Raw genomic sequence first — 24838 nt, 5'->3', positions numbered from 1 at the left:
GTGGGGGAAGCCATGGGAACCTGCCGCCCGAGTGTGAGGCGGGGCGCGCTGACTCCGGGCTTGAGGGGGCCGAGGCCGAGGCGGGTGCGGAAAAGGACTGCTGGCCCCGCCCCTCGGTCCCTACCCTTTGGAGGCTCGGTGTTTCCCGCTCTGAGGGATCCTGTGCCGCCGTCGTGGCCACCACCTGGGGTTGCTTCAGGCTTCAGGCTTCAGGTTTCCCTGCCAACCACGAGGAGTCCAGGGAGGAAAAGCGGAGCCTAGGTGCCAGTAACGCACACCTCCCGCGTCTCTTCTAGCCCAAGATCGCCCCGGCAGGGATGGGCGTCAAGATCTGGCTGCCCTTCCCGGTGCTCCTCCTGGCCATTCTGTACCCAGTGCTGCTGCCGGTGGCTGCCGCCTTCACTCCCTCCTTAGACAGCGACTTCACGTTTACCCTTCCGGCCGGCCAGAAGGAGTGTTTCTACCAGCCCATGCCCCTGAAGGCCTCGCTGGAGATTGAGTACCAAGTAAGTGCGGAGAGTGAGCCAGCCTCCTTTATCCTAGCTACGCCGTCTTCGCCTCTCACCCTCTTAGAAACTTCTTGTGGACTGCCGGGGTGGTGAACAGGGGAGGGCCGCCTGGGTGGCCTGCCAGCTCGGCGCAGGCGCACGAGGCTTGGTTCTCCTGGGGCCGGGGACCGAGAAGTTAGGCGGGACCTGGAATTCACAACCCGCCTTCTCCCCTTTCCTCTGGTCGGAAAGAGGCCAATACTGGTGATCTCGGTGGTTTCTCTCTTTGTTTCATAATTCACCCATCGCCTTGCTAACCAGCACATGCTCCGATACTGGGAATTTCGCAATACAGGACTGATAACACGTTCTTCTTCATCATTGGAGGAGATGATGACACTTGTTTTGTTACCCCCACCACGCTCACCCAATTCCGGTATTATAAATGTTCACTGTCATTGCTTCAGCTAAGGATTTTTGAATTGTGAACATGTGATTATCACTAAATCCGATTTTGGAATATTTTGAAAGGAGCTATTGATGTATTTAAGGGTACATTTCCTTCTCAGATATTTATTTTTAAGCCAGGTAATATCTAATTGTATATTAAAACTTTATAACCTTTCGTTCAGTATTGTAAGCATTTCTCCCATTGTTTTCTTTTTCGTGTCTGCATAATAATATGTAGGGATTTGCCTTAATTGATGTAGTCATCGTGGTAGAGGATAATTTCTTAGAAGAAATCTTGTTAGTTCAACACAGCTAATTTTGATGTTTCTAGATAGCACTGCAAAAAAAGATGCATTGGTATGGTTCGCCTTTTAATTTTTCACAAATTACTTAATTTATAATAAGATGTTAATTTTTTTAAGTTGATGTAAAGAATCTTTTCAACAACAGTTACTGTCACGTATAGAGCAAAATAAAAAGTTATGTAGAATTTATATCGGAAGGAACTTTAGAATTAAATTATAGATACTTAAGGAAAGCAATAGCGCAGTATCTAATGTTACATAGTGAGCAAAACTGAGACTAGAACGCAACATCTATTGATTACCAGTGTGGTTCAAAAGTTCATTTACCATGTGCCAGTAATTGGCGAGGGGTGGGGGTGGGGGGATGTGGGAGGAGTGTGGACGAGAAGACCCACGATGACACGGACAAAAAAAAAAAAAAAAGTTCCTGTTTTCAGGGATCTTATTACTTAAGGGACACTGGCCAATAAATAGGTAATTTCAATAAAGTATTGTTAAGTGCTGTAGAGAAGAGCCACTTCTCTGGGGTTTCAGAAAAGAATTCTGGAGAAAATAAATTTGAATCTAAACAGATGCTTAAGTGAGACAAGAATGCAAGGAAGGAGGGGCAATTCAGGAAAAGGAACAAAACGAATAGTATATGCATAGTATGTTTTGTTGGTGGGCAGTATGTGGACACAGGTGCTGGGTCTTTATTAGACTTTAAAACTGTAAAGTCTAGGGTCCGAGTAGAAGTAAAAGAGATTGGAGGTGTCAGAAGGCTGGATGGATCAGGATCATGAATCTTAACCCAACGTGGGCCATGAAGCCATACTGCATGGCTTTGCCCTTGTTCTGTACAAGGGCCATTGAAGATACAAGCAGCATAGTAACAGTCAAAACTGTTTTTCAGATAGGTGACTGGGTACAGTGTGGAAGATGGATTTAAGGAGGGCAAAATTAGAGGCAAGGAAACCAACGGGGGGTTAGTGAAATAATCCAGGTAAGAAAACAATTTGTCTTATTCAAAAATTCCTTAGTATTAATCCAGGTATTAGGGAGGAAATGTATATTAACTACTGACCTCTTGTGATTATCATATAAGACTTCTAGAGATAAAATGCCTGGTTTGAAATCTTGACTCTGTCACTTAGTACCTATGTGATTTTGAACAAGTTACTTAACCTCTCACTTGTAAAATAGAGATAATAGTAATTACCTCATAGAGTTGATTTGAAAAAATGAGTAAATAATTGTTCATAGGTCATTCCTGACACATAGTAAATAGGCACTGAATGTTAGTATTTTTCTACATTTACACTTCTTGAGTTAAATAGCTAGCTTCATTTAGCTTTACACTTTCCATCTTTAGTCACTCTTAAAGGGACTGTTCCCCCACTGCATTCCCCCTAAACAATATAGTTGTTCTTGGGTAGGGGGGGAGGAAAATCATTTAATGTCTGTAGTCCTAGACAATGTTGGAGGACTTTCTAGGGTAAGGGATAATCTTCAACTTTTTGTGTGCATTTTCCAACTCCATGATTAATTTTCCAATAACAATAAGCTACTGCTTTTTGTTTTCATTTTTAAAATATCAGAGAACAGACATTGCAGACATTGCCTTTGGGTTACTGTGACATATTGAAAAATTTTAACCATTTCTTACTTTTCAAGGTTAAGAGGATACTTCTAAAATAATTGACCACACCCACATTATATTATTAAGTTCTTAAAAACTTTTTAATGATTTTTTAAAGCTTATTTATTTTATATAAAGTACCAGTGTGAGAGGGGGAGAGAGAGAATCCCAAGCAGGCTCTTCACTGTCAGCACGGAGCCCAACAAGGGGCTCAAACCCACAAACCGTGAGATCATGACCCCAGCCAAAGTCAGATGCTTAACTGAATAAGCCACCCAGGACACCCCAGTTCTTTAAAAAAAAAAAATTTTTTTTTATGTTTATTTATTTTTGAGAGAGAGAGAGACACAGAGTGTGAGCAGGGGACGGTCAGAGAAAAAGGGAGGCACAGAATCCAAAGCAGGCTCCAGGCTCTGAGCTGTCAGCACAGAACCCAACACTGGCCTCGAACTCACAAACTGTGAGATCATGGCCTGAGCCAGCATTGGCGGCTTAACTGACTGAGCCACCCAGGCGCCCCAAGGACACCCCAGTTCTTAAAATTTTTAAATGTCAATACACATATCTTATGACTAAAATAGATCATTCATTTAACTTTTTAAATCATTGCTGAGTGCTTAATTTGTGTGAGCACTATGCTAAGCGCTATGGATACAATGATGAGTAAAAAAAATAGTGCATGTTCTCATACTCATACAATCTAGTGTGGAAACAGGAATCAAATTGTTACATAAGTGTACATTGTAACTCTAATGAAGGTAAGTATATACAGCTATGAGAGTATTTAACGGGAGGACTTAATTTCATCTGGAAATTGAGAGAAGACATTCCAGTTTTTTCTTTTTCTTTCTTTTTTTTTTTTTTTTTTTTTTTTTTTGAGAGAGAGAGAGTGCTCGCGCGCAAGTCGAGGAGGGGCAGAGAGAGAATGAGACACAGAATCCAAACAGAATCCAGGCTCTGAGCTGTCAGCACAGAGTCCCACCCGAGGCTTCAACGCAGGGCTCCAACCCATAAACCGTGAGAGCATGACCTGAGCTGAAGTCGGATGCTTAACCAACTGAGCCACCCCGGCTCCTCCAGAGAAGACATTTTAGAAGTAGAGTTCAGATCTATAGAAAAATCAGTTTTATTAGGCATAAAAGGAGTGAGCAGAACAAGGCGATTGGTAAAAAGAATACATGTGCCACGTATTGAGGAAGAAGACAGAAGAAAGCCTTACAGGAACCGAACGACTGTTAAAGCAACAGCACAGACTAGGGAAAGTGGCACTAATCTTTCAGTGAAATCATCAGGAAGTTTAGTTTCAGATTATGATTTTTTTAAATAAATATTTTACATCTTAAAATTGTATTTTATGTATTTTTAAGTATATTCTGTATTCTTAAATATCATTTTAAACAATTTCATTAAGCCTGACAGTCACTACCAATAATCTCTTTTAAACTTTGTTTTACTGAAATCTTTGTTTAGTTTTGTTAGATCTCTTATTTTCTGATTTAATGGGTATCTTTTTTTAGTTTTCGAGGATGATTCTTTGAATAATTCTTTGAAAATACTTTAAGTCCTTGGACATCTAAAAATGTACTTACTTTTTGCTTTCACTTTACCAAATATATTTTTTTTAATTGGGATCATTCAAGACATGGCTTCATTATGGTTTTTTGCACCTAGTATTATAGATAAGAATTCTGATGCCAATCTCAATTTTAAAGTTTATTTATTTTTGAGAGAGAGAGTTAGCATGAGAGAACAAGTGTGAGAGGGTCAGACAGAGAGAATCCCAGGCAGCCTCTGTGTTGACGAGGGGCTCAGTCTCACAACCATGAGATCATGACCTGAGTAGAAATCAAGAGTTAGACGCTTAACGGAATGAGCCATCCAGGTGCCCCCATCCCCCAGTTCTTGTTATTTTGCAGTTCTCTACTACTTATCATTGGAAGTTTCTAGGTTGTTCTTTTTAAATCCTTTGGGAAAGTCAGTAGGATTTTTACTCTTTTTTTCATTTATCCTGCTTCACTTCTATTAGTCCCTTCCAGTCTACAAAGATTTTTGTCTTTTGAAGCAAAAATTTTTGTTCTCTTATTTAATGATTTCCTCCCTTCATTTCTCTTAGTTGTCTTCTTTGAAATGCTTGTTAGATATTTGAAATCTTTAGCTCTGTCCTTCATGAATGATCTTAAAATTTCCCTCATACTTTTCATCTCTATTTTTTCACCTTGTTCTGAGAATTCCTTGGTTCCTTCCAGTTTGCTGATTTTTAGTCTCTATCCATATTTATTCTGCTATCATAGCATTTGTTAAATAAATTTTGGCAACATTTTTTAATCTTTTTAAGAGCTTATTTTTCATACTAGGAACCTCATTTTTTGTGGGTTACACATTCCTGAATTTCTCTGAGGATGTATATTCATCTGAGGAAACATTTTAAAGTCTGTTATATTAACTATTTTCTCAGAACTTAATCCTCTCAGAAAAACCAATAACATGAAAAATGGGGCGTTGATTTCTTTTTTTTTTTTTTAAGTTTATTTATTTTGAGAGAGAGAGATTGAGAGTGCAAGATGGGGAGGGGCAGAGAGAGGGAGAAAGAATCCCGTGCTGTCAACACAGAGCCTGATGCGGAGCTCAAACCCACCAACTGGGAGATCATGACCTAAGCTGAAATCGAGTCAGATGCTTAACTGACTGAGCCACCCAGTTCCTCCGTGGGGCACTGATTTCAACAAATGTGTCTCTAGTCTGTTTCAGTGAGAATGTTGAGATTGATAGCTATTGGTTTCCAGTGTTGTTATGGAATATTTATATCATTATATATATTCTTCATTTTATTGGGATGTAAAGAAGAAAAAGAATTCTGTATATTTAGCTAGCCATTTGAAACTACTACTGTTGATCAGTAAGTAGAGCACAGGAATAGGTAATTTTTTATATCATTCCATTAAAGCCACCAGAAAAAATAATAAACAAAATAGAGTGAAATAAGAAAAAGATTAGCTATTGGAGGCGGATTGCTGAGTTCAAGTTTTGACCATGCCATTCATTTGCTGTATCACCTTGGGGAAATTATTTCTGTATGCCTCACTTGTTTGTTTGTTTTCTGTTTGTTGGGTTGATTGGTTCTTCTATTTATGTCTTGATGATAATAATAAGACCTGCTTCTTAGAATTGTTGTGAGGAAATTAAACCACATGAAGCCCTTAAAACAATGTGTGGCATACACTCTAATTGTTAGCTATCATCATCATCAGGACATTTTGGGATTGTAAAGGAACAGATTGTGTTCTTTGGCCAGTAAACAAACAACCTAGTTGGAATATTCAGTTCATATTGGGGAATAATAGGTGAATACACTGAAGTCAGTTGGGGTCAGATCATGGAAGTTTTGAGTTCTGTGCTAAGAAATAGCTAATTATTATTTTATTGAAGATAAACAGAAAAGTTACATAAGTGTGCCCTAAATTACCTAGGTAAGGTCTATCATTTGAACTCCCTTCGTGTTTCTTTCCACTCTACAGGGCCTCTCAACCAAGGCACCATTTTAGGAAGATTATTTCAGTAATATTTATAAGGCCTAAATTTAGATGTTGGCAACATGAATTGATAAGAAAGTTCCAAAAATGACTGGAATTGAATGGATGGTCTTTCTGCTCTTTCCTAGCCCTTACATGCATCTTGTCGACTTTCCTACCTCTCTAGGTTTAGAAAGAAAATCATTTTGTCACATGATCTACTTCATATATTTTTTATTCTATTTATAATGTGTTCTTCTCTTTTGTGCTTTTCTACAGGTCTTAGATGGAGCGGGATTAGATATTGATTTCCATCTTGCCTCTCCACAAGGAAGAACCTTAGTTTTTGAACAAAGAAAATCAGATGGCGTTCACACGTAAGTAGTAATCCCTTAGTGGAGTTTCTTGGGCTGAATAATACCAATGTGCTATCTGCAAGGCAGGGAAATTTAGCACATTTGATGATACTAAACATTAGTATTAAATGATTCCATATGAACATTTTAAGCAGTCTTTGAGAGTGGTCTAGTATAAACTAAAATGTCTTCCCTTAACTTTTTTCCCTTTTTTTAGGCATATTGTATTAATCCTAACTAATTTCTTTCTTTGCTTTGGTTAAATAGGATGAATGTGCCCTAGGTGTTGAATTCAGTCTGTTGTGGAATTTTAAACCTGTTTTTCTACTTAGCACAACCTTTCCATTTTAAGTTACTGTTTAGGTATATAGTTTTGGGGTTTTTTTTTATAGTTTTTAGGCTATAGTTTTTTTTTAGCTGTTGGCTATATCATATTTGTCCACTGTTCCTTTGCTTAAAAAAACAAGTACAGTAATGCCTGGGTGGCTCAGTCAGTTAAGCATCCAGCTCTTATGATCTCACAGTCATGAGAACGAGCCCCTCATCAGGCTCTGCACTGGCAGCATGGAGCCTGCTTAAGATTCTGCCCCTCCCCTGCTTGTACTCAGTCTCTTCCTCTTTCTCTCAAAAAAAAAAAAAAAAAAAAAAAAAAAGTATAGTATGTCTTTGTACATATGTGTTGTGTATGTATGCCTCTTACTAAGGCCTCATTCTTCTTAGATAATTAGAAGATATGATAATACAAGATCTGACCATAGGAAGCCAGAAAGGAAGAAAATAACTTGTTACAAGTTTAGAGTTTAACAAAAGGCTATATATGCTCTCTTACATCTCACTTCTCTTTGTTCATATCTTGTGTGTTTCCCTCTTCCATTCTATTATTCTACTGCAGCACTTTGTTTACTCATTGCATTAAAACTAAATTGTGAGTTTGCAGTTAGAAGAAAAGCAAGTACAGTCTAATGTTTGCCATAAACTAGGCTTTGCATTTTATATGCTTCTAAATTAATCATTCTGGGGCGCCTGGGTGGCGCAGTCGGTTAAGCGTCCGACTTCAGCCAGGTCACGATCTCGCGGTCCGTGAGTTCGAGACCCGCGTCGGGCTCTGGGCTGATGGCTCAGAGCCTGGAGCCTGTTTCCGATTCTGTGTCTCCCTCTCTCTCTGCCCCTGCCCCGTTCATGGTCTGTCTCTCTCTATCCCAAAAAATAAATAAATGTTGAAAAAAAAAATTAAAAAAAAATAAATTAATCATTCTAACTCATTATGAGAGATTCCTTGATTCCTCAATTCTCATTTTACAGACAAGGAGGCTCAGAGAAGTTAATTAAGTCTGCAGGGATACACATTTATTAAGAGGAAGCAGGATAGGGGCCCCTGGGTTGCTCAGTATGTTGAGCATCTGACACTCGATTTCGGTTCAGGTCATGATCTCACATTTCTCGTGGAATCAAGCCCGAAGTCTAGCTCTGTGATGGCAGTGCGTATCCTGCTTGGGATTCTCTTTCTCCCTCTCTGCCCCTTCCCTGTTCAAGTGCTGTATGCCCACACACTTGCAGGGCTCTCTCTCAAAATAAGTAAAAACTTAAAAAAATATATTAAGAAGTTAATATAACTAAAGATAAACTTTTGTTTAAATCTAATTTTTAGAAGGTAGGTTTGAAATTTGGTGTAGTGATTAAGAGTGAGTTGTACAGCCTGGTTTTAAATACTGGTTTCACTGTTCACTAGCTGTGTAACTTTCATTAACTTACTCTAGTGTTCTATGCCTCAATTTCTTTTTTTATTTTAACTTGTTTCACTTTTTATTTTTTTAAGTTTTCATCCAAATTAGTTAGCATATAGTGCAACAATATTTCAGGAGTAGATTCTTTAGTGCCCCCTACCCATTTAGCCCATCCCCCCTCCCACAACCCCTCCCGTAACCCTCAGTTTGTTCTCCATATTTATGAGTCTCTTCTGTTTTGTCCCCCTCCCTGTTTTTATATTATTTTTGTTTCCCTTATGTTCATCTGTTTTGTCTCTTAAAGTCCTCATGAGTGAAGTCATACAATTTTTGTCTTTCTCTAATTTCACTTAGCATAATACCCTCCAGTTCCATCCACATAGTCGTAAATGGCAATATTTCATTCTTTTTGATTGCCGAGTAATACTCCATTGTGTGTATATGTGTGTGTGTGTGTGTGTGTGTGTGTATCTCACATCTTCTTTATCCATTCATCCATCAATGAACATTTGGGTTCTTTTCATACTTTGGCTATTGTTGATAGTGCTGCTATAAACATGGGGTGCACGTGTCCCTTCAAAACAGCACACCTGTATCCCTTGGATAAATGCCTAGTAGTGCAATTGCTGGGTCATAGGGTAATTCTATTTTTAGTTTTTTGAGGAACCTCCATACTGTTTTCCAGAGTGGCTGCACCAGCTTGCATTCCCATCAGTTTCTTTATTGCTAAAATGATCATGATAAATGTTAAGTTGGTAAAACGATAGAAAAAGTAATAACATGTACCTCAAGAGGACTGTGGTGAATAAAAAAAAATTAATACATATAAAGTGCTTAGAACAGTGGCCTGGCATATCTAAAGAACTCAATAAATGTGAACTTTTATAAACTCAGTCTTTTCTCCCAATGGCTTAATGAGAGGTAATTCTGTACAAGAAAGCAAGATACCTTTTCTTCCTAACAGTTCATTTTAATTTATTCCTAAAGGAAAGGAGGAAATTGGAGGAAAAAAATGGCAGAAATTCTACATATTTTCTATATTCTCAAATTTAAAATTTTTTTTTTCAACGTTTATTTATTTTTGGGACAGAGAGAGACAGAGCACGAACGGGGGAGGGGCAGAGAGAGAGGGAGACACAGAATCGGAAACAGGCTCCAGGCTCTGAGCCATCAGCCCAGAGCCCGACGCGGGGCTCGAACTCATGGACCGTGAGATCGTGACCTGGCTGAAGTCGGACGCCTAACCGACTGCGCCACCCAGGCGCCCCAATATATTCTCAAATTTAAAGATAAGTTACACTTTTAGTTTCTGTTCATAACTATCAAAGACAAAGCATAGTTCCAAGTTTATCAATCTAAACTGACTTTTTAAATTACTATTTCTGTATTAATGGTTTATACAAAGATTTTTCCTGAGCTCTGCATAGGTAAAGTGCCATTTTAAAAAGCATTTTAGAGGCACCTGGGTGGCTCAGTCAGTTGAGTGTCTGACTTTGGCTCAGGTCATGATCTCACAGTTTGTAGGTTCAAGCCCCATGCCAGGCTCTGTGCTGACAGCTCAGATCCTGGAGCCTGCTTCAGATTCTTTGTCTTCCTCTCTCTCTGCCCCTCCTCCACTTACACTCTATGTCCCTCTCTCTTTCAAAAATAAACATTTAAAAAATTTAAAAAATAAAGCAGTTTAGGGGCGCCTGGGTGGTTCAGTCGGTTAAGCGGCTGACTTCGGCTCAGGTCATGATCTCGCGGTCCGTGAGATGGAGCCCCGCATCAGGCTCTGTGCTGACAGCTCAGAGCCTGGAGCCTGTTTCAGATTCTGTGTCTCCCTCTCTCTGACCCTCCCCCGTTCATGCTCTCTCTCTGTCTCAAAAATAAATAAACGTTAAAAAAAATAAAGCAGTTTAACAATAAAATTTAAAAATGTAATAAAAAATTAAAACTTTAAAATTTAGAAATATACATAAAAATTTTAAAATTAAATAAAAATAAAAAATAAGAAAGAATATTGTTATTGAAAAGAGTATTATAGTTGAGATATTCTTCCCCCTCATTCATTCATACATGTATTTAGTATTGACTATCAATTACATGCCACATACGCTGGTTAACAAAGACGAATAATTGGGGGCGCCTGGGTGGCTTAGTCGGTTGAGCTTCCGACTTCGGCTCAGGTCATGATCTCACAGCTCGTGAGTTCGAGCCCCGCGTCGGTCTCTGTGCTAACAGCTCAGAGTCTGGAGGCTGCTTTAGACTCTGTGTCTCCCTCTCTCTCTGCCCCTAACCCACTCGCATTCTGTCTCTGTCTCTCTCAAAAATAAACATTAAAAAATTAAAAAAAAAATACGAATAATTGTAATAGCTAGTACTTGCATAGTGCTATGTGCCAGAAATATTCTAAGCATTGTGTAGTAGAAAGCAAGAATTGTTTGTTTTGGGTTTTTTTTGGAACACTGCTTTTTTTCTTTTATTAGAGTTTATTCATTTGTTTTGAGAGAGAGAAAGAGAGCACAAGTGGGAAAGGGACAGAGAGGAGAGAAAATTCCAAGCAGGCTTCTTGCCATCAGCACAGAGCCCAACACGGGGCTCAAACACACCAACCATAGGATCATGATCTGAGCTGAGATCAAGAGTCAGACACTTAACTGACAGCCACCCAGATGCCCAGAAAGCAAGAATTTTGATCTATCCTGCCTCCTCTAATTTTTTTTAATGTTTACTCATTTTGAGAAAGAGAGAGCAGGGGGGAGGGGCAGAGAGACGGAGATGATCCCAAGCAGGCTCCACACTGCTAGCACAGAGCCCATGAGATCATGACCTGAGCTGAAATCAAGAGTTGGACGCTCAACCAACTGAGCCACCCAGGTGCCCCTAGCTATATTAACTTTTTTAAGGCAACTGAAATAGCTGTTATGACACTGAAATAGTTTTTTTGTTAAATCCTTAAAACAAATACTGTCCTTCCAGAAGGCAGGGTTAGGAAAAATGTCTCCAGGGCTACAAACACTTTAAGTAACAGCTAATGGCTCGCACTTTTGGGAATGAGAAATTTTGTGTGTGTGTGTATTTTTCTAGACAACTGAATTAATACCACCCTAACTTACATGAGAACTTACCCATTTTGGATGACTTATGTTCTTTATTCTAATTGGAAGGAAAATTAACTGCATTTCTTATTTGGTAATATTTTGTATCATTTGTAGTAATAAAGTTCCTTTCTACTAAAAGTAATTAACACAGATTTAGAAAGAGATTAGTATAGGAATGACTATAAAGTAGTAAACATCTTTTTTTTTCATACACATGCATAAGTTCATACGTGTCAGTGCTTGTCAAACGTTTTTCATTTTTACCCTTGTCCCCATGCACCCTTTCTAGACTTTTATGCCTCATCATCCCGTGAAATTTTAGAACCAATTTTTTTTTACCTGTGTCTTTATCTGTACACGTAAAAAGAGTAGGTACAGAAAGCTTCCCTTTTTTATCCATTTCAGGGTTAAAAGTGGCTAAATAAAGTTGAGTTAAATAAAATAAGGACTAAACAAAATTAAGAGTTACATTAAAAAGTGATTAACATTGAATTATACTTTACAAATAGTCATAACATTTTTTTCCTTTTAAAATTGTTCCCCACTGTATTTGCCAGTATATTCTTCAAGCTTCTTCCAAAGGTTAAATACATCCTCAAAGACAAAGGTTTGTCATGGCTGAGGAGATTGCAAAGAATGCAGACAGGCTCTGAACAGTATTACAGAAAAGAAAGATCAATTAACTCGAGAGTCAAAACCAAACTTCGGGGGCGCCTGGGTGGCGCAGTCGGTTAAGCGTCCGACTTCAGCCAGGTCACGATCTCGCGGTCCGTGAGTTCCAGCCCCGCGTCGGGCTCTGGGCTGATGGCTCAGAGCCTGGAGCCTGTTTCCGATTCTGTGTCTCCCTCTCTCTCTGCCCCTCCCCCGTTCATGCTCTGTCTCTGTCTCAAAAATAAATAAACATTAAAAAAAAACAAACTTCGTCTATGCGTATGACAGGCTTATGTGATCATAGGCAAGTATTTTAATTTATGTGAACCTTATTTTACTTACCTTGAAAAGGTCAATTATGCCTAACTTCCAAATATGACGGTAAGGATTAAAAGAGATAGAATATGTGAAAGCAGTGTGCATTTTTTATTGGGGGTAGATAAGCATTTAGTATTTTTTATGTATAGTATATATGTTAAAATCCAGTCAAATTACTGAGTGCTTATCTCTTATGCTTCAAGTTGGAAACAGGTGGAAGAGATGGGGACTGACTTAAAAAAAGGAGAACCACGTGCTGTAGTGACAAGGCTATAGAAAATGATACACGTACCTCAGTTTAAGCAATCCATTGTATTGGAAATAAGAAAATTTCAGAATCATTTAAACCAACCTTCCATGAACCAGTCCCAACAAAAACTAAAACTCAGTTTCAGTGGTTTTTGTGGCCGGCACTAGTAAATGTCATTAGCCTATGCAGTATTTTTCTTGTTAAAGTTTAAAAAAAAAAAATAGGAAGCCACTTTGCTAAAGTAACTGTGCCCAGGCCAATTATCTTGAATGTGAAGCTAATGAGACCAAGATTAAAAGTATAAATCAGATGTGAGTGGCATTTACACAGTAAAGGGTAATGCCACTGACAGTAAAGCTCTGGTTGTTGGCTACTGACCTCATCCTAACCTTTGTAAAGTATGTTATAAAAATATTCTTAATCTGTAGGAGGCCTGGAAGAAGAGCATTTGGAACAACCCATCACTACTTTTGAAAACAAAACTCACGTTAGAGTTATCTCAATTGAAGGGGAGGTTTGTGGTCTTATTTGCATACAAATTGACTCATGATAAGTTACTTTTAATAGTGTGTAAATATTAAAGATCATTTTGAGGTATCATGTATCTATGTTTTTAATCTTATCCTTTTCCAAAAATTAGGTCAAGACCTTTAACCATAATTTCCTGAGCCAATGCCAAGCACATCTAAGTTGCAAGTATTTGAACATGGATATTAACAAGTTACCTCTTTCCCAAGAAATTATAAATTATCTTTCAACATTAAGGAAATCTTTCTGTCAGCAAATTGTCCAATTACTAACGTAAACCATGTTATTTCTTTTTCTATCTATAGGAATTTTTTCTTTGATCCTAAATAGAAGTACAGATAACTGAAGACATACACTTTTTTTAATACAGGATAGAGACTGAAGACGGTGACTACATGTTCTGCTTTGATAATACATTCAGCACCATTTCTGAGAAGGTTATTTTCTTTGAATTAATCCTGGATAATATGGGAGAACAGGTGCAAGAACAAGAGGACTGGAAGAAATATATTACTGGCACAGACATGTTGGATATGAAACTGGAAGATATCCTGGTCAGTATGATCTTTTAATAAATAAAAATTATCCACAGGCCTGACTATGTGATAGGCACAGAAATAAGCATTTTCTCTGCATCATCTCAGGTAATCTTTACTTATGAACTCTGAGGACTATTTATCTCCATCTTTCCAATGAGGAAATTGTGCTTTAGGGAGCTTAAGTAATCTTTCTTTCATATAACTAGAGAGGAGGGAAATAGAATTTGAACATAAGCTCTTAACCCTAAAACTCTCTTAGAATATTCACAAACAGAAGAATGTAATGATCTATAGTGTACTTGCACATAGAATAAAAGTGAGTAATTTGTAAACCCTTAAGATGTAGAGGCATTTTCCTCACAGCATGGTTTTTATAACATGAAATTTGATATTACTTGGTTAATTTGGGAACACTGTTTATATTACTCAGACCAGTGAGTGACCTAGCAGTCACCAGAAACTAGGACTACATTCAGGAGTAAAAACTCTTAGAATATGGCTTCTTTGTTTGAATTTCTTTATACTTTTATCATTAACATGCATAGTGAAATGTACATGTTACTATTTGTTAATAATAGTACTAGTGATTGGGGGAATAGGTCAGTACCTTCAGCCACAGATAGATGTAATCAAATCATAGAATTTACTGAGTGATATTTGTAAATAACATATATAGCTGTGTGATAGAAATTCTTGCAGGAAAACTAACATGGTTTTGCAAATTGAAACTGTGTAACCTCTAATACTTTTATAACCTAACTTTTTTTTCTTCTTATAATATGGTATTTTGATCACTTGAGGTTTATTAGGAAAGCAACTATCAAATTATAGAAGAGACCTATTATATGTAGATCAGTTAGCTTAAGAAGTTGGAAAATTAAACAATCGTGTATGTGTGACTGCTTAGTAACTGAGCTCTCAGAGCCTTGGTTTTCTCACTTGCCAAATGGAGAGAATACCTCTAGAGTTGTTGTGAGGATGAAATATGATCTAGCATGTATAGAAGTGCTTTAAATGGTGTCTGGTACAAAAAAAATGTTAGTTTTCTTAGCTCTTCCACGAGTGTTACTAAGAATACAAACTGAAAGGATTAAGTTTGATTGGTATGAATTTTTACCATAACAGTTATTTATCTCACCATTTCCCATAGATATATATTTAAAATCTCAATCATATTAACTTATTCTTCCATTTTTATTTTGCCAACAAGAACAGTAGTACTTACATTATTCTTATTAGTACTTCACTGCATTCTCAGGAGATTGAATTCATTCACATGGTTAAACAAAATGACCAGCAAGTACTTAAATATCGTTTAAGTACTTGTAAGTCCTTTTTAAAGAAAAATAAAATGTCTTTCAGCTTTACTTCCCCAAAATTTAGTTTCATAACAGCAAACTTTAATAAATAATTTTGTGTTTGAGTATCATTTCTATAATATTGAAAAGAATTATGCATGATCTTTTTATTTGGGGATCTGAATTCTTTATTTTTCTAGCCAATATTTGCATTACTAGGTTACCATTCTTTACAAATAGGCCTAAATGATAAATACTACACTTTGTATTTTTGTAGGTTTAGCAGAAGAGTCTGAAATTTTGAGTATAGTTTTTGCTTAAATGAGGACCTTAAGCAAAATGACTATCCAGGAAAGTCTGTTTCTTTTCTAGTTATTTTCTTATTTTTGCCATAAGTACAGTTGACTGTTGAACAATCTGCGATTGAACTGTGCCATCTACTTACAAACAGATTTTCTTTAGTAAGTGGAATGTAGTACTGTATATGCATTTTCTCTTATGATTTTCTGAGTAACGTTTTCTTCTCTCTAGCTTACTTTATTATAAAAATACAGTATATAATACATATAACAAAAAGTGTGCTGATTGTTTAGGTTATCAGTAAGGCTTCTGGTCAACAGTTGGCTATTAGTGGTTAAGTTTTTAGGGAATCTAAAGATTTACATGGAATTTTAACTGTGCAGGGCATTGGCATCTCTAACCCCCATGTTGTTCAAGGGTCAACTATGACATCATTTCAAACCTCAATTTTATCTTATATTCATATAGCCCTTTTATGGTTTTCAAATCACTTCTCACCAAGACCCTACTATAAAAATACGTTTTTCAGAAGATGTACAATTTAGAGTGCATCTTAGTAATAAGCTTTTACAAATGTGATCTTGGAACATTTTTTAAAAAACAGATTTGATTATACTTTGGGATTTATAATATACATATCAAAAATTGGAATATTTTCTAATTTCACTACATTTTCTGAGATAAAAACATTGGGTGTTTTGCTAGACACTACACTGGGCCAGACTAACATTCAAAGAAGAAAATATAAACCCACAGTGCATTATATAAAGACAAATACCTAAACACTGTTATCAGTGAGGTTTTTTAAAAACTTAGTTATTTTCTTATGGTTGTGAGGGCTGAGAAAGAGGTAATGTATGTAAAACCCCTGGTACTATACCACTCAAATAGATTTTCACATTATTTATTTTCAATTTACAGTAGCTTTGCTTCTCTGTTAAATAACTATTTATAAAAAAATAATTTAAATAAACCAGAACTATTACATAAACTTACAGAGATCTTTAGGTAATCCAAGTAGCACCTGTCCCTTAATTGTTTGGATATAAAACTAATATGAATGTCAGGGTACTGTGAATCACATGTTTAAATTGGCTTAAATTTACTGAGCATTCTTTTATAGTAAAATTATTTTATTTATCTCCAGGAATCCATCAACAGTATCAAGGCCAGACTAAGCAAAAGCGGTCACATCCAGACTCTGCTTAGAGCATTTGAAGCTCGTGATCGAAATATCCAAGAAAGCAACTTTGATAGAGTCAATTTCTGGTCTATGGTTAACTTAGTGGTAATGGTGGTAGTGTCAGCCATTCAAGTTTATATGCTGAAGAGTCTATTTGAAGATAAGAGGAAAAGTAGAACTTAAAACTTTAGACTACTTAACATAAAAAAGAGAGATGGAAAAATGTAATACACCTTACAGTTAAAGTCCAAGACCATTAATAGTCTTTTCAAAAAAGATTTTCAGGTATTACCACAAGCGTGAAGCAAGTATAATTTTAATGTGAAAGGAAAGTCTTCACTTTCATCTGTGCAAGTAGTCTTATTGCTTCAGTTGTACGTAAATATATAACAAATATTTTGCAGAGTATAGGTATAATTGAATGAAGCCATATTAATAACAGCATTTTCCTAAGTTTGAAAAACTTTTGCAAATGTCATAGGTGATTTAAATAAATGAGCTTTGGGCCCAAATGCAACACCAAACAATGTTTTTAAAAGATTCTCTTACCTAGAAGTTTCTTTGTAAATTTGGCAAATACAAATTAATACAGGTTTTGAATATATTGAAGTTTCTTTGTAAATGTGGCAATTATAAATTAACTGTGTAAGTTTCCAGTATATTAAGTTATAAATCATCTGAGAATTACCTAATCATAGATTGGAATAATCTTTAGAAAACAAAAACTCAGCTTTTCTTTTTACATATGTTCTCTCTCCTATAATGTAAATAGACACATAGCTGTGAAAAACAGATTTGTGAGACTTTTATAACCAAATATATTTCAATTTAAAATATTAACAAAAAGTATTAGTTTTATAGACTTAGCTTACATTCCCCAAAGGCCAATATTTTCATAATTCTTAAATTGCTCAGTCATTATTAAAATTTGGAAAAATTTTCTCCTTGAAATGAAATCACTCAGTCTCCATAGGGACACATTTTGTCTAGTCCTTAACTAAGATCTAGAATTTTGAAATTAAATGTGACAAAAAATACTTTTATATTACCTATCAGCAGTGTTATGTTAATTTTAACATGATTATTGACTTGGATAATACATTATTACCAACAGTTGTGAAGGAAAATATTGCTTTAAAAATCTAGGCCTAACATAAATAAAGATCTCCTTTTCTGAGTTCTTAAAATCAACAACAACAAAAATAACAAAATCAATAAAGAAGAATTTGAGTAAGCTTGAGAACATCTGATCAAAATTAAGTTCACTTAAATAAACTGTAAGTATCTAGAATCTGATTGGTTCACTAATGACCCTATCCTAAATAATAATCAGACTAAATTCCAGTTAACTGTAGAAACTATACTTGGCCATGGCTTTTATTGTTTTACAGTTGTTTTATTCTGTTTTGAATTGTCTTTTATAAAAGTATTCAGGTATATTTTATGAAACAAACTCTACTGTAAGATTTAGCACTGGGTAAACATATTACAACTTTTATTATAACTTTCATTAAATTACTTTTCTGATCACTTTATTTATTGACATTCAAGTAAGGATTGAAAGCCTACAGAATCCCAAATTTAGAGCTGATATGTGAATAACTTTATATAAAAGTCTCTGACATCCTTCTTATTGGGTCTATGGAGTCTTACTCATATACTAGTAATTTAGCTACATTAAGTAGAATTTTTAGGTTTTATCGATTTGTAATACTGGTTAAGACAAATATGAGTTAGAAACAATCAGCTTACAAGTTTGAATATAGCACCCCTCTGTACATTAGTACTGCTTGAATTCTTAAGCAATGATATCAAGAGAATGGTTTATTAATTTACAGTCAGAGTGGTACAAAAAGATTTCCCTCCTTCTTATGCCTTTGGGAGAACAAAGGTTAGATATCCCTACTCTGAAGCTTTTTAAAAATGAGGATTGATTACCTTAACTGACCCAAGAAAATGCTTTTATGTGTCCAGGAGTAGCACCTGAAATACAGGCAAAACAAGGGCCAATAATTGCCTATGATATCCCATTCCCCCCCTCTGTTAAACTCAAAATGAGAAGCAAACTTACCATACTATACCTAATAAAACAGTGCAGATCTAAACTACTGCATCTTTTCTATAAAACTGTGATTAAGAATTCTACCTCTGGCTGGCTACTGTACTGTACTGATTCCTTACCTAACAATGAATTTGTTACATCATGTACGTATGATTCATGCCACTGATTTTAAACCTGTGATTCAGTAACTTCTTACCTTATAATGGCCTTATTTGGAAAACAAAGAGTTTAGGAATACTGAGGACAATTTTATTTTTATAGGCACAAAATGAAGAGTGGGATTAAGAATGTTAACTTGTATTAACCAAAAAAAGTATAATCAGTGAACAAAGAACTAAATTCTTTGGCATATAGATTATCTGCCTCGTGTGGTTTTTTAAATGTCAGTATTAAATTTTGAAATTAAAATTATGCTAAAATTAAGCTATCACATAATGGCTGATTTTTTCTTTGGTGTTTAGTTACATAAACTCTTAAAATACTGTAATATTTAAGGCCTAGAGTTTTATTCTCATTTGCATTTGGGTCATTAATGATATGCTCTTCTTTCAAGGTATAGAAGGTAAAGAAGTGGTTGAAATAGGAAGGAAATAAATTACAAATTGAAATGTAATTTTGTTAAGTAGGTTTATCCTTCTTAAGCATTGTTATTATGTCTTAAAATTAACAAAAATTGAGTACCTATAATTGTATGCCTCCCTAAATAAAAATTCTTTATCTGAAATTTAAAAAATGATTCAGCATGTAATAGCTTTTCATCTGAAGTGTAATACATAATCATTGTTGCTCAAATTGCTTTATAGTTGTTAACAGCCTTATTAAAAGAGCAATGAATACTATGCTGAATATACATAATAAAAACTACAGTCAAAGGAAATTTTACTTATCTGTCATTGTCAATGCTAAGCCTTAAAACCTTCATTGATCTCATACTTGGCCTTGTGTGCTCTCCCTTCCATTTGAAAACCCATAGTTCTCTGCACTTCCTATTGTATGTCATTCTGCCTTGCATTGGATTTCTATTTATATGTGTTCTCTTATTCATCTGTTGCCCAAACATGCATTGTAACTATAAGGTGCTCAAAATACAGAGGGGGAAAAAAGAGCCAAAGGTCATCACTTCTGAAAGTTTGGAATGCTAAATAAGCACCCAAGGAGCTTGTTCCACTCCTCTAACCCAACCCCAGAAATTGATTGCTTAAGTCTGTAATAGGGCTCAAGAATCTTAATTTTTAACCAACACAACTTGGGATTGTGGTATCCATTATCCCTGGACCATTTGCTAACTGAGGGATCTTGAGAAATCAAACTTCCTTTGAGTCTATTTCTTTGTCTATAGAAACATTTTAGGTAGCATCTCAAATCTTGGTTAAAATCACATAAGAGTCCAATGCTTGGTGGAAATTAGTTTGTTATTGGTATTTCCTTACCATCCAGACAAGACACTCTTCCCCTCCAAGCTGACAGAATTCCTTAGGCACCTTTCTGCTTCTGTAGTGCCATCACTTTCAGGTGTCTGGGTTCCTGTAAGGTTTGTGTCATTACAAACTAGAGCTAGACTACACTTTACTGTATGTCTGGGAAAAGGGCACAGAATAAAGAATCCACACCTAAGATGATGTTACATGAAAGACAGAACACTGAGATGGGACTCTGTATCTTGTATCTGAAAGAAAAAAGCAAGAAAATGCCAAGCAGGGGAAAATTTGGAGGTCTTCAATGACCATGAGTCAACAGCAAAATGAAGAATCTGTTATCCAACACTCCCACTCCTGGAAATTCTCAAGTGGCAATAATGATCAGATGTCAAAGGGTTCATTTCTACACTGGATAACAAGTGGAAGGAGGGACTAATAAACCTAATGTTTCTACCCTACCTTTATTTCAATTCCAAAAGGACTAGTACTGCTATTTTTAGGGCAAAGCTGAAAGAAAAGGCAACAGCTTAAAAAGACACATTTTGGAGTTCTATTTTGCTGGATTTTGCTTGGTATTCAAAACCAAATTGGAAACAAAAAAACACAATACTGCTGACAATCACACTCCAAAGAAAATCACGTTTAGGTATAAATCTTAGCAAATCCTGTACAAGATCTGTATGCTGAAAATTATCAAAAGTTGATGAAAGATCAAAGACCCAAACAAGTAGAGAGATGTACCATGCTCCATGGATTGGAAGGCTCAAAACAGTAAAATGGCCAATTCTTCCCTAAATGTAAATTTAACATTCCTATCAAAATCCAGCAAGGTTTTTTTGTAGACAGAGAGAAGCTTACTCTAAAACATATGGAAAGGCAAAAAACTAAGACCAGGATGAAAGGACTAAGACAATTTTTTAGAAAAATAAAGAAAAAATGAATCAAGAATTAAGTCTACAGTAATCAACACTGTGTGATACTGGTGGAGGGGTAGACACATAATGGAACAGAGATTCCAGAAATACACCAAACAAGTCCAACTGATTTTCAATAAAGATGCAAAAGCAATACAGAAAGACAGCCTTGTGAACAAATAGTGCTACAGCAATTGGAACAGACAGGTGAAAACATGAACTTCAATGTAGAAAGCTATAAAGCTTTTCAAAAAACTGAGAAAATCTTCAGGACCTAGAGCTGGGCAAAATTTTCACCCTTGACACCAAAGGCATGACTCATATAAGGAAAAACTGATAAGCCAGACATCAGAAGTAAAAACTTTTGCTACACTGAAGATCCTGTTGTGGGGTTGGAAAAAGTAAACTGCTCCCTATCTGAAAATAGACTAGATTATACAGCTGACCCTGTGCAGCCCAAACTCATCTTGTTCAAGGGTCAAATGCATAAAAACTTCTCAAGGTTCCAAAAAAAAAAAAAATTGGTTATAAAGTGGGCAAACAACCTGAAGAAATATGTGGACAGCATCATTAGCCATTAGGGAAATTCAAGTTAAAATCATGAGGTATCACTACCCAAATGGCTAAAATAAATTACCAACAGCTGAAACTAATGTAACACTTTGTGTCAACTTATGTTTTCTAAAAGTTACCAAATGCTGGAAAGGATGCAAGAAAAATTAGATCATTCATACACTGCTGGTGGGATATAAAATGGTAGTCACTAGAAAATATTTTAGCAGTTTCTTATAAAATTAAACATGCACTTACCATGCAACCCAGCATTTATACTCTTGAATACGTGAACCTCAGAAATAAAAATGTTCATATAAAAAGCTGTACACAAATTATATATATAGCAGCTTCATATTTAACAACCTCAAACTAGAAATAACCCACATGCCCTTCAAAGAGTGAATGGTTTAACTTTGCTACATCCATAACATGGGATAAAGGAACAACTATTGATACATGTAACAATCCGGATGGACCTCAAGAGAATGATGGTTAGTGGAGCAAAAAAACAAACAATCTTAAAAGGTTACATGCCTTATGATTGCTTTAAATTTAATATTCTTAAAATAAAAAAAAAATAGAGATGGAAAACAGATTAGTGGTTGCCAGGTGTTAGGAATGGAGGGAAGAAAGGGAATGTGGCTATAAAGGCAGTCTGTGGTGAAACAATTCTGTATCTCGATTGTGGTAGTTACCCAGATCTGTGTATGATAAAATAACATGCAACTATATAAACACACAAATGAATGCTTTTAAAATCGGTGAAATCTTGGGGCACCTGGGTGGCTCAGTCGGTTAAGCGGCCGACTTTGGCTCAGGTCACGACCTCGCGGTCCATGAGTTTGAGCCCCGTGTCGGGCTCCGTGCTGACTGCTCAGAGCCTGGAGCCTGTTTCAGATTCTGTGTCTCCCTCTCTCTCTGACCCTCCCCCGTTCATGCTCTGTCTCAAAAATAAATAAACGTTAAAAAAAAATTTTTTTTTAAATAAAATTGGTGAAATCTGAATAAACTCTGGATTATAACATCAATTTTCTAGATTTGATACTGTACTATATCCAAGAAGTTACCATTAAGAGAAACTGAGGAGTACACAGGGACTCTGTGCCTGTGTGTGTGTGTAGCAATTTGTGAATATAGATTTCAAAATAAAAATTTAAAACAAAAATGGCACAGATGAATATTATACCGGAAACAGACATTATTAGTGTGTTGGTATATGTACATATTTCTGAATGAAGCCGGAAATGTGTGAAATAACTTAATTCCTTTTAAAGAAAATCAAAATATTCTCAGTTAAAAACAGATTGTCATTTTAAGTATTACTTCAATTCGTAAGAATTATTAATAGAAAGGGGAAACACCGTATTATCTCAGGGAGCTTAAGAAACTGAACCGGATTGTTTTTACATGAAATATAAAAGAAAACTCAACCTTTTTCTTTTGGAATTCTATATTCTACAATACTGTCCACAGGTTATACTACAATAAAGTGGTGATCAGAATACCACCATGGGAAAACACCTATTTCCCAAATGTTGCAGAATAAGCATCCAGTGAATCTCAACAGAGAAGCTATCCTTGACTTTTTCAAATGCTGACTTTTCAGTGGGCAATCAGGACATACAGGTATAAAGGAAAATTCTGAACAAAGAATGATTGATTCCTTCACCCATAAAGGTCTTTTTGCTGTAAAGGATCTCAGAATTAAGGCATATATGGTACATATGACTGAAAAGCAACTTATTAAGTATAATACAAACTACTGTAAAATTCTTAAATGCCAAAGGGACATAAATTTAAAAACAAATGTGCTAGCAATTACTACTTCACTATCCTTTGGACATACAGCAAAGGAGAAAAGGATGAACAAAGACCAGTTTAGACAGGGCAACAGGGAAAGATGAGAAAACATTATGCAGATGGCCCATATCAAAGGAGTATTTGACTTTTGGCACCCAAGGGAAGATCAGGATGCAATACTTTTATATCCTCAAAGCACGTAATACAAGTTACAATTATCACAGTATTATAGAGCAAGGCTTAATATTTTAAAATAAGAAAAATTTGAGTATTAGTATGTCCAGTACTTTGGATAACACAAAAGCAGAGAGTCTGCCCCTTAAGACTTAGTTGACAGTATAAATGGAGAGAAAGATTAGTATTCAGGACTCATTAACTATTCATTTTTCAAAGTCAGCTTTGTCATTCGTTGCTCCAGAGTTTAGCCAGATCCCTCAAACTCAGGTTGTGTCCTTATATGCTCTCTCTACATGTCTCTTTCAAAGCACTGACCACAATGTATCATAATATACAAACCCCTGCTAGACTCATCCCTGAAGGCTGAGAATATGTCTATTCTATCCACAGCACCCAGCACGATGCCTAGAACACAGTATTTGTTAGTGCAAAGATGAGGCCCAGTTTCTTAAGTGAAAAGTGAAGTTACAAAATAACATGAATGATCTTTCAGTAAAAATAAGTAAATAAAAAGTCTAGAAGTTTAAGGCCATATTTATATACCATTATCTCTGGACTGTAGAATGGAAGGATTTTCATAAAGTCTCCTATTGTACGAATTTTTTACTAAAATATTTTTATATCAGTTAGAAAATAGTAAAACTTTTTTGGGGGGGAGGGGGAACAACAGAGTTGATAAAAGATTTCCTCCCCTGTTTTTCTCATCTCTTACATCCACCCTTCTATATCAATGCCTTTTTCTTCTAAACCACACCTTCATTCTTTTAGGACTGCTTCACTAATTCTTTTTAGTTTCAACTGAGATACAACTTGGGTTAAGCAGAAAAGCAATACTTGAGAAACAAATTAGCATTATTTACTCCAAGCCAGGTTTAGATATGGAAAAGTAGTTTTCCCTCAGGTGAGAATAACTTCTATCACAGGAAAATCCACAATTGGAGACTACTGCAGGTTACTCATAAAAGAGATGAATTACTTGTTGATTGTGATATTTAATTAGTTTTCAAAGTTCCCTATTACTGGGCTATAACAAAATACTTGTCATTTTCTAAACCTAAATTTAAACTTCTCAATACCAAAGACAAAATAGTGTAATTTTTCAAAAAAGTCAATTTCAGTAAATTCTTGAAAAATTTTAATGCTGTTTTTTAGTTTTAGCCAATAAAATCACCTGATACTTTATCACTGAGTATCTTAGAAATATCTTTATTAGCATTAAATTTTTCAACAGTCTTTGCCTCATTCGCTTTAAAAATCAAACTATTTGCACATTAGTTTTTTTTCAATATTCTTTTCAGAAAATATTTCCTAT

At 35.8% G+C, this 24838-nt stretch overlaps 1 protein-coding gene across 2 annotated transcripts; it reads left to right on the top strand.

The window, feature by feature from the left end:
- The first annotated feature begins 65 nt into the window (after positions 1-65).
- TMED5 (transmembrane p24 trafficking protein 5) lies at positions 66-19539 on the top strand. 2 transcript variants are annotated; one of them, XM_003990334.6, is made up of 6 exons: positions 66-506; positions 6650-6747; positions 13651-13834; position 15835; positions 15920-15973; positions 16565-16778. In XM_003990334.6, exons 1-6 carry the CDS (start codon positions 318-320, stop codon positions 16624-16626), a joined length of 588 nt encoding a protein of 195 aa, XP_003990383.1. In that variant the 5' UTR covers positions 66-317; the 3' UTR covers positions 16627-16778. The 2 variants fall into 2 exon arrangements, with proteins under 2 accessions (XP_003990383.1, XP_003990382.1); XM_003990333.6 differs by lacking the exons at position 15835; positions 15920-15973 and having other exon boundaries at positions 80-506; positions 16565-19539.
- The last annotated feature ends 5299 nt before the right edge of the window (positions 19540-24838 follow it).

This window comes from Felis catus, chromosome C1 (genome assembly GCF_018350175.1).
Source record: "Felis catus isolate Fca126 chromosome C1, F.catus_Fca126_mat1.0, whole genome shotgun sequence".
In the NCBI taxonomy this organism is placed as follows: Eukaryota; Metazoa; Chordata; class Mammalia; order Carnivora; family Felidae; genus Felis; species Felis catus.
The sequence above is the reverse complement of the archived record's forward strand: the minus strand, read 5'-3'. Positions and strand labels throughout refer to the sequence as shown.

Coding starts and splice junctions, on each gene's coding strand:
- TMED5 (XM_003990333.6), top strand. CDS start 318: ATGGGCGTCAAGATCTGGCTGCCCTTCCCGGTGCTCCTCCTGGCCATT. Junction 6,748..13,650: donor AAATCAGATGGCGTTCACAC/GTAAGTAGTAAT, acceptor TTTTTAATACAG/GATAGAGACTGAAGACGGTG. Junction 13,835..16,564: donor TGAAACTGGAAGATATCCTG/GTCAGTATGATC, acceptor ATTTATCTCCAG/GAATCCATCAACAGTATCAA.